Source organism: Sinocyclocheilus grahami, unplaced genomic scaffold (genome assembly GCF_001515645.1).
Source record: "Sinocyclocheilus grahami isolate Dianchi unplaced genomic scaffold, SAMN03320097.WGS_v1.1 scaffold218.1, whole genome shotgun sequence".
In the NCBI taxonomy this organism is placed as follows: Eukaryota; Metazoa; Chordata; class Actinopteri; order Cypriniformes; family Cyprinidae; genus Sinocyclocheilus; species Sinocyclocheilus grahami.
In genome coordinates this window covers 189,989-200,687 of record NW_015505397.1, presented here as the reverse complement: position 1 = coordinate 200,687, position 10,699 = coordinate 189,989, and the positions used below count along the sequence as shown (strand labels likewise).

Sequence of the window (10,699 nt, the reverse complement as noted above, 5' to 3'; positions counted from 1 at the left end):
GTGTGTGTGTGTGAGAGAGAGAGAGAGAGAGAGAGAGAGAGAAGATGCTGTCAGACAATAGACGACTGTCTGGTGTGTAACCCCTGGCAAGTCTTGTGTTTGACCACAGAGGTCTTTTTAAATCTTAGATCACAATCTCAGATCTGGGCCCAATTTCTTCTCCAAGCTGTTTTGTAGACTAACATATTGAGTCAGTTTTGCTGTCATATAATTTTGTTTGTGAAGACTTCATGTTGCTTATATTTTGCGAGAATTCTGTGGTAAATAAATCATCTGCACACAGGCCATTATGTTCATCTCTGAATTCAGCTGAACAATTTTTTTTTGCAACCTGTGGATTTTTGTTATATAACATCTTGAGAACATGTGCGCTGCAAACCAGAAGAAAGCTTTGATTCTTATCAAACCAAAAGCAGCAGATGATTTTTGCAGGTCTTGGTAGAGATAAGATGCCATATTAGAAAGGAAAGTTATCAGCAGAGTTATCGTTAACTAAAACCTTAAAAAACATTTCCATTACTTCAAATAAACATTAATTGAAATTCAGTAATTGATAATAAAATAAAAATATAAAACTTAAACTTATTTTATTTCAGCTAATTGCCAAGGCAACATTTCTAGTTTTTGTTTATTTCAATTTGAATTAAAACTACTAAATCTAAATAATCTTATATATATATATATTATATATTTTTTTTCTTTCTTTCGAAAAATCACAGATTTGTCTGGAGACCATTCAAAATGTTTTTGAAAGAAGTCTCTTATGCTCACCAGGGCCGCATTTATTTGATAAAAAATACAATAATATTGTCAAATATTATTACTGTTTCAAATAAGTGTTTTCTATTTGAATATATTGTAAAATGTAATTTATTCCTGTGATGCAAAGCTGAATTTTCAGCATAATTACTCCAGTCTTCAATCACATGATTCTTCAGAAATCATTCTAATATGCTGATTTGCTGCTCAAGAAACTTTTATTATTTCAATGTTGTTTGAATTCAATTTTTATTTGAAACACCGTAAATGCCTTTACTTTCTCTTTTGATCAATTTTAATGCATCCTTGCTGAATAAAAGTATTAATTTCTTTCTGTAGTTATGCACACTCATTTTTGTGTGAGCACGACTGTCCCATCTGGCACGTGAGTCCCAGTGTAAGGAACGTGGTCATCTCACCTCGAATCCTCCAGCTGGCCGACCCCAAAACCAACCACCCCAACTTCACCAGCAACAGACAGGTCCGAACTTACAGGAGCAACATCGCTTTTAAACCAAGAACTGGTTCTGGTGCTTAATTCATAGTGACGATGAGTTTTACATATCCAAGCACCATTCACATTGGCTTTGTGTGGTTGTGTGCAGAATGTGCAGACATTCATCTCATATGCAGCTCAAACAGCCAAGATGACGTCCAGACTCGAGCAGCTCTCACTGCCCAAACTAAGAGAGAACAGACACTTCTACAACCCCGGACGACCAGAGAGTCCAATCCGAACAGTAAGAGACAGATGGGCTTTTCACACTGAGTTTAACCCCGGGTAATCGACATTCCAATCCCCACTTTTAACCCGGGGTAAAGGAACGTTTCACATTTACAGTATAATTTAGAGGTGAGTTTAGCACCGCTTTTAACCCAGGATTACGAAAGCAGGATTAGCACCGCATTAACCCCTCATTACGGTACCAAACTGTACCGTGTGAAACGATGCGGAGTTAGAATTTTACGGCTAGATGCTTAGCACCCGACAAGTGCATCTTATTAACGTGCTTTGGACAGTCAGGGAAAGCCGTGCATTGTATAAACAGTGGTTTCAGCTTTTGAGGGGAAAAATGTCAAATGGTGATGGAAAATGCGTCATGTGGAGTAAAGAAGAGACTTACATTTATAGTCCAAAAAGTCCATTCAGGAAAAACGTAATAGCAGTCGGCAATTTATAATATGAGAATGCGCAATACACAGGTCACATGCTGCGTTCGTCCAATCAATAACACTGACACCACAAATATGCAGATAAGACTGTTAACCCCAAGATAACTCATGATTCGTTTTATCCAGGTTTTAGAATGACCCAGGGTTAACTAGTTCAACTGAGTGCGAAAAGCCCTAGTGTATACAGTAAACTATACAGATTGACCAACCAGAATCAAGTATTTCAGGCCCTGTTTACACCTGGTATTAAGAAGCGTTTGTGCTGATCTGATCACAAGTGGTCAACGCTGAATACAGGTGTAAACGGGGTCCAAAACATTTTGACCTTGTCCACTTTTTGACCAGTTCTACAGGTAGTCAAAAAACACATTCAACCGCATGGTTTACGTAGTGTAGATGCTCATGTGGTCGAATGCGTTTGAACTAGGGATGCACCCGATACCGATATGGTGGCCGATATATCGTGCATCCCTAGTTTGAACAGCCACCACATATCGCCTTCTCTCTGCCTACTGATTTAATTATTAAACATTAAATTCAACAGTAAACAGTCAATTTGGTTTGAAGAAAAATTTAAAAAGCACAATGTTCTCTTACCATTCCTGATTCTAACGCAAACCCACAGTGTTCGGCATAGTTTTGCAGGTATCAGAGCAGTAATGAGAGATGCTGGTTTCTGTTGTCTCCTTTTGCGTTTATAAGTATATTGTGCGAACCCATTTCACAATATTAGATCGAAAAATCAGAAAAGGCCCATATATATACGCCAGCACATAGACCTTCCCCTCAAAGAAATCTGGAAAGTGGTGGAAAGTGGACAAAGATTAAAACACCAGGTGTAAAGGGGAATGTGTCTCCATCGTGTACTTGTGATCCAATCGACCAAAACGCATTTAAATAGCTGGTGTCAGCATCTGCGCTGCAGTCAAATGAACATGTTTGTTTTTCCGTTGAGGGTTTGGGATGTTTTTTCACGCCCCACTGCACACACACACACACACTCATTTACCACTGCAGTCAGCTGCGCTCTGCCAACCATTTAAAAGTTGCCTCGTCTGTCCATCCTTTGCTTACTGGATGTGTTTAAAGATTTAAATATTTGATGAAACTGCCATCAGCGTTTGAGTCCCTCTGATGCTTCTCACTCCTTTCACGTGGACTCTGTTGTTTAGTCAACTCTTTCACCATCCTTGTCATCAGGATTTCATTTTAAAACCTCTTTTTTTCCCCTTGACGTGTTTTAGTTGGTGTCCAGGATTTCAGTTGCGTTCCGAGCAAGCTCCCAGAAAACTGTTTTGCTCAGATGTTGCTCTTCCATAGATTATGAAACTTAACTCCGACATGGTTCTCCAATCATTTCTATGAAGAAATAAGTATAGAAACGAATACAGTATACAGTAAGATTAAATTAAATAAATGTAACATTTATATACCGAGATCTTTGACTTTTGAATGCAGATTTTAATATTTATTATGTGAGCAGACATTGAGACATTATTGAGATTTCTTTTGGACTTCTAGTAGAGACAAATGTGAGATTACTGTGGTCTATTTTTGAAGGAGAAAAACTGAGAAGCAGAAGACATGTCAATTTGTTCTCAATTTAATCTCAGTGTCTAGCACAAACAATTGAGATGATAAAGATACCTTTTTTTGTTTTAGGTTTATAAATAAAGATATAGATAAAGTGTATGTTTCTCAGCTCCATGATGATCCTCCTAATGATAAAGCTCTATACTAATCATTCAACACATGAAATCAAACCCTGATATACAGATGCTTACATTTAGTTTATTTACGAACATTTAATAGTTATGGCAATAAAATATATGACATACATACACTTTGCTTTGAGCAAAAGATTACAACTTAGATCAAATTAAAAATAAGACTCATATCAGTCTTCAAACTTCAGAAAACATCCTCAAATAAGTAAAGAGAGACAGTGAGATGAGTCTACTGAACAATCACGGGAGCAGAGACAGAAGAACAACATAAGGATCTTCCATCAGTCCTTCACTGATCCCAGTTCAGCAGGGAGACCTTCTGCTTTCCTCCACTGAGCATTTCGCATCCTGAACCATTTCTACAGGAGAGAGAGAGAGAGAGATTAGGCTGATTGTAAATCAGGAGATATCACATAATTGAGTTTTTATATCTTCTGAAGAAAATTGGACTGGTGCTTGCAATAAGTTTTCAATTTGTATGTTTACATGTACCAATTTTTGTCAATAGGAATAAATTCAAAGCGATTTTGGCTTCTGAAAGCTCTGTTTATATGGATGCAAGGCATTCTATTGTCAGATTCAAGTGTTTACATGCTTATTGTTTTCCTATTGATCTGATTGTTTCAGGTCCGCCGGTCTAAATTTATTTCAGATCAAGCTCAATCGGATCAATTGAGGCGTTAACATGAAGGCTTTTCAATCTGATTAAGCCATCAGTCTATAAATGGAGTATTTGAATGCCTTATTTGAATCAGTTTCAACACAAGTGAAGAACTGAGTAAATATTTCACTTTTACGCACTAATCTTAGACTTATCCCAAATTAGCTGATTTTCTTTGAAACAGACAGTTGCACAACAGCTCTGAGGTACAATGATCTTTAACACTAGCATTGCAACACACTTGCAAAACTGTCAATGTTTTACATAACAAACCATGAGGGTATATAAAAAGCTCTGTATAAAATCCCTTTCTTTGGTAGGGTGACTATATGTCCTCTTTTTCCCGATTTCTAAACTCCCTAAAATGTCCAGGTTTTGGCTTCGTTTTCCTATTGTTTTCATACCTGTTAAAGGCAATGACTGAAAAGTAGTTTGACCAATAGCATGCAGGCATTGTACATAATTGACCAATCATGGCATAATTTATGAGGACTGTAGAGAGACCATCAACAGGAAAACAAAGCCAAAACCCAGATATTTTAGGCAATTTAGAGGCGTAATTACCCTACTTTTGGTAATATTTTATTTGTTCACCTAAAAAACACAAACAGGCCACTATTTTTTATCAGAAGAACAGCAAACACTGTGTGAATTGCATTTCTGTGTGCGAACAGCAGCGGCGCTCATCTTCACCTCACAGATTTTAGTGCAGCATGTGTAGTGTTTGGCTCAGAGTCAAATGCTACACATGCTGCACTAAAACCTGTGAGACTGCAGTCCACCCATCTACCCATCACTAACAGTACATACACACAGAGTCTGTGTTTACTAGCCAACACGGCGAGCAGGCATGACCGGTTTACAGAGAGAGAAAGAGAGTTGTACACCTGTTCCTCATACCGCACCCTCTGTGTTTGAGTTTTCATAGCATTAAAATAATGCAAAGTGGTGATATCATTTCCCACAGAGCCAGGACAGAGTTTGTTATTCAAACCAATTTTCCCTGGGCCACATTTGCCTAATAAAGCCATGGACTTTACTCTGCGCTTAGCTTTCATAGTGACACTTTCATGACAATTTTGCACATTTCTCCCATTCTTAATGGTCTTCACACAAGATCATATGTTAGGGTTATTGTGGGTCTTAAAAAGAATTAATTCGCCCTTCCACAAATTAAAGATTTGAAAATGTGAGAGCAGAAATCAGAATCATGTTGCATGCAGTGCTTTAAAAATATTATCTTCCTCTTTATTATTGTCTTGTTTTCCAAATCTAAACATCCTTAAATCAAGATGCATTTAATTAAGATGCAAAATGGCAATAAGAAGTCCCTGTCTGTTTTCTGAAACAATTATTAAAATGAAGTTAGGTTATGATTAAAACAAGAACCAATATCTGCCAATGGTGTATGAAAACTTGTCACTTTGAATTAGGTAAATTTTTCTAAGCCTATTGGCAGACATTTGTTCTTGTTTTAATCATAAACTCACTTCATTTTGATCAATTCAGAGAAAACAAGACTTGTTAGTCATTATGCTTCTCAAATAAATGTTTTTTTTTTTTTTTTTTGCAGTGTGATCAGAAGGTGGTTGTATTCAAGCCATAAGCTATTTCTTTGTGTTACTTAATCTTTTTGTGGAAACCATTATAGGTTGTTTTCAAGGACTATTTGAGGAAGTTTAAAAGAACAGAATTTACTTGAAATAGAAATATTTTGTAACATTATAAATGTCTTTACTGTCACTTTTAATCAATTTAATGCATCCTTTCTGAATAAAAGCATTACTGTCTTTCCAAAACCCCCCAAATCTTTAACTTTGTACGGTATATTAACTATGACTTGGGCAGGAGTGAATACATTTAAGTACACTATATACATTCACACACCCCTAAAATTATCAATTGCTAAGCCTGTTCTATTGTGCAGGGTGATTTATCACAAAGGCGTTCACATTTTGTATAAATGCACTTGGTTTTTCACAATCATAGTGACAGAACAGACCAGCCTCAAGATGGAATGTGTTTCCAGTAAGATTCTGCCAAACTTCACGCTGTCAGCACTGTCAGTATTGCTCACAAGCTCTGCAGTATCTATTAAACTGTAAGTAGATGCATCACAGCATTACTAACTGCTCCATTACATCAATACTCCTGTGTGGGCTTTTCCTTTGAAAGAGTGTGTTTAGAAATCAGACACAATGCGTTTGAACATGTCAACTGTATGTGTAAGAGGGAAGGTGCATCCGGACGCGCTCCGGGTCGCCTATTGTGCTCCAACACTTCGTTTATGGTCAGTGTCAGCTCTCCATTCACATGCCTTTGGCTTTTAATGCTGTCAGTGTGTTATTTTGAGCTGGTGACAGCAAAACAGGAATGAAGACAATGCATGAGAGGAGCTTGCATCATGGGTAATGTGGCTTGGCTAAAGATCTCATGTGTTCACTAAAAAGTTGTAAGTTCACACCCTGGAAGGGTTGATCCATGAACTTTCATTGTGCAATTAAGAGTTTTAACCTCCAGAGGGACTCAATCTGTATAAGTAAAGTCTTAATTTATTGTTGTAAATTAATTAATTAGTAAATTGTTTTGCAGACAGTATGGAAACGTTACTTTAAATGTTCTCTAAACCATGTGAAACTAGGTTGTAAGGTTTAAATAAAACAGACTGATGTCGAAAATGTTTCAGAAAACCATGAACGATGTATAAATAATGTTTTTGTGCAAACGTTTTGATAACGTTATTAAATAACTTTAATAGAAAAACGTGTTCCTAACTTCGAAATAACCTTGTCAGAACGTTAGCCAAAGTTCTGAGAACGTTCACTCTCAGCAGGGATGTTGCAGTTCAATACCATGGTAGCCTAAATGTTATTTTTTTAAAAGTGCGTTTTACATTATTATTCTTATTATTTAAAGGGGTCATATGATGCGATTTCAATTTTTCCTTTCTCTTTGGAGTGTTACAAGCTCCTGGTGCATAAAGAAGATCTGTAAAGTTGCAAAGACTAAAGTCTCAAATCCAAAGAGATATTCTTTATAAATTCTTTAAGTCAGCCACACCTACCTAAAACGGCTGGTTCTAACACGCCCCCACATATCTACCTCACTATGTGGGAAGATTTGCATAACGCCGCCCAAATGTTCACACAAAGAAAGAAGGCGTAACTTTTATTCTCGCTGTAGTAATGTTGCTGCTGCCGCCATATCCTGAAGACACTGTGTGCTTCGTTGTGAAAGCGAAACTACTTTGTTTGGTCTTCCAAAAGAGGACGATATCCGCTTTGTCATGCCTAGAGCTGATCTGTGCTGGTCGCTGAGGGAATACATCAACTTTTACCGTGGACAAAGCAGAGTCCAGCCCGGGGTCCGTCACATGTGGTTGCCGCTCATTCGTCGCATCCGCCGGGCGTGCCGTTCTCGACCCCGCCGCCTCAGCTCACTCTATCCCGGGGCTTCGGTTCACGCTAGCCCGGCCTCAGCTCCCTCTATCCCGGGGCTTCGGCTCACGCTAGCCCGGCCTCAGCTCACTCTATCCCTAGCTTCGGTTCACGCTAGCCCGGCCTCAGCTCACTCTATCCCGGGGCTTCGGTTCACGCTAGCCCGGCCTCAGCTCACTCTATCCCGGCCTCAGCACATGCTAAGAGGGGGGCTTCACCTCACGCTAGGCCGCTGTGTTTTTTGTTGTAAAAGCGAAACTACTTTGTTTGGTCTTCCAAAAGAGGACACGACAACAAATCAGTGGTTAAGTTGTATTCACAAAACACTGTTCCAGAACAGTTTAACCCAAATATCCAGATGTGTGCAGCACATTTTATGGAGGACTGTTTACTGATCCTGGGAGAGTAACGTTAGACTACAATGCCGGCAGTTCTGACTCACAGACTGTAAGCACGTTTTCATTTAAAGGATCTGCCACTGATGATTCAAACGTGAGTTTTGAGCAGTGTAGAGTAGCACTTGTTGTTTGTCATTTCTCCGATCACAAATGCAGACAGAGTTTTATGTTTACGCGGCGCGATGCAATGCAACGCAACGCGTAAAAAGACAGTATAACTCATTATAATCCGTAATTATGTCCCCACTGGATGCAACAAATGCCTCGTTTATAATGGGTTTTAATGTTTTTGTCTCATCGCTCCGGCCGGGACACGGCATCACAGTATGTGAGGGGCGTAACATTTCAGTCACACGCTTGAGGTATTCGGCCAATCACAACGCACTGGATAGCTGGCCAATCACAGCACACCTCGCTTTTCAGACCGATGAGCTTTGTAAAAATCGATGCATTTCAGAAAGGCGGGGCATAGAGGAGAAACAATAATGTACAGTATGTGGAAAATTATGTTTTTTTAACTTTAAACCGCATAAACACATTGCATTAAACCAAATACACAAAATAATGTTCTTTTTAGCAACATCATATGACCCCTTTAAAATATATATATACTTTTAATTATGATTATGTTTGTATTAAAACAATTATGCCTACATTAAAATATATATAGCCTATAAAAAAAAACAGGCAGGTTCTGACATTATTAAAAATAGAGTAATGCGTAATGAGTAATGATTAAAACTAATCAGCCTATTAAAATAGATAGATAGATAGATAGATAGATAGATAACAATAATGTACAGTATGTGGAAAATTATGTTTTTTTAACTTTAAACCGCATAAACACATTGCATTAAACCAAATACACAAAATAATGTTCTTTTTAGCAACATCATATGACCCCTTTAAAATATATATATACTTTTAATTATGATTATGTTTGTATTAAAACAATTATGCCTACATTAAAATATATATAGCCTATAAAAAAAAACAGGCAGGTTCTGACATTATTAAAAATAGAGTAATGCGTAATGAGTAATGATTAAAACTAATCAGCCTATTAAAATAGATAGATAGATAGATAGATAGATAGATAGATAGATAGATAGATAGATAGATAGATAGATAGATAGATAGATCTCACCGCTGTCTCCTCTTCGCTCAGCCCACACTCCGCTGCGATCAGCATCAGTGTGGCGTAGTCGGGATGTTTGCTGACCTTCGTGAAATTCTGCTCCAGAACTTTAATCTGATCCTCCGCTAAACGCAACCCGAACATCGCCATCGCGTTTCCACTCGCGCTCATGTTTCAACTCCAAACAGACAAACGGACTGGAAACTAAAATCACAGCGTCCCATGCAAATAAAGTCCAAAGTCTGGAAAAGAAGCGCCAGCCTCCAGGAGGAAATGCTGTGGAAAAGGGAAAACACAAAGTCAGTGTGAGATCCACACCGTTGAGTCCGCTGACGCGTGTGAAACGCCTCTTTTCATGGGCAGCAGCAGCAGCAGCAGCAGCAGCGAGTGCAGAAGCGCCAGCTGTGTGTGCTGTACCCGATGATGGCCAAACTCCATCTGCTCAGCCTCGGATCATTCACAACATTATGTAACGCCCTCCGGGGGACGTCACCGAGGGGCTGAAGCCCGACAGAGCTTTGAAAGTAGATCATACAGTGCTTACCTCATAAACCTGTCAAGAACATATCCTGGCCATTTCACCTCAAAATAAATAAATAAATAAAAGTGTGTACCAATTTTCTTATGACTCTGATGCAGAAAATATAATATGCAAAAATATAATAATAGTAGTGTACTTTAAAATAGTATGTAATTGTTATTAAATAGATAAGTAAATAATAATTATATTTATTGTATTTAATATAATCAGATTTGCAAACATGTATTATTATAGATTTAATGTATTTAATATATTAATATTTATTAAATATATTAATAAATAATATATAGTAGTTTTGTTTTTGTTTTTAGCTTGCTCACGTGTTATATGAAACTCATATGGCTGTCCAGCAGTTGTCAGCAATTTGATTCTTTTGTTGAAGTTCTGTAATGAAGTTCTTTTATTGATTATCTCTGTCTCTCTCCCATCTCGGGTAGCCTACTAAATTCAACCCCCTGGATGTTTTTGCAGATCTGTTGTTGTATTTCTCCATCATGGGAACGCAGCAGTTTACAGCACATGTGTTGTGTTTGTTCATGTCATGACTGTGAAGAGTCAGAAGAATGCTGAGCGGTCTGAAACATCAGTCTGTCACGTACCGAGAACACATTTCTGCTGTAGAGGAGCCTGCGGGCGTTTGTCAGAGGAGAACTATGGGAGGTTTCTGTGGAGGAGGAGAGGAAATGGGGAACGCAGATATCCAGACTCCCACAAAGAGACCACTGGACCCTCTGGACTGATTATATATCACTGTACATGCTACACAACCCCTATAGAGAAAACACACACACACACACACACACACACACACACACACACACACACACACACAGTGTGGTTAACTATACCCGTAGGGAATCTCCAG

The 10,699-nt window shown here is 38.2% G+C and overlaps 2 protein-coding genes across 3 annotated transcripts in view; one reads left to right on the top strand and one right to left on the bottom strand.

Annotated features, from left to right (window-relative positions):
- Positions 1-1,544, top strand: part of LOC107596365 (testicular haploid expressed gene protein-like) — a 5,778-nt gene extending 4,234 nt beyond the window's left edge. Inside the window, exons 6-7 of the mRNA XM_016287089.1 lie at positions 1,099-1,240; positions 1,365-1,544. Of these exons, the coding sequence (XP_016142575.1) occupies positions 1,099-1,240; positions 1,365-1,544 (322 nt within the window). The remainder of the gene's footprint in view (positions 1-1,098; positions 1,241-1,364) is intronic.
- A 1,872-nt stretch (positions 1,545-3,416) lies between these two features.
- LOC107596402 (homeodomain-only protein-like) lies at positions 3,417-9,745 on the bottom strand. 2 transcript variants are annotated; one of them, XM_016287123.1, is made up of 3 exons: positions 9,711-9,745; positions 9,303-9,569; positions 3,417-4,018 (listed from the first exon to the last, which is right to left on the bottom strand). In XM_016287123.1, the coding sequence occupies exons 2-3, from the start codon at positions 9,462-9,464 to the stop codon at positions 3,941-3,943; spliced, it is 240 nt and encodes a 79-aa protein (XP_016142609.1). In that variant the 5' UTR covers positions 9,465-9,569; positions 9,711-9,745; the 3' UTR covers positions 3,417-3,940. The 2 variants fall into 2 exon arrangements, with proteins under 2 accessions (XP_016142609.1, XP_016142608.1); XM_016287122.1 differs by having other exon boundaries at positions 9,303-9,727.
- Between the last annotated feature and the right edge of the window lie 954 nt (positions 9,746-10,699).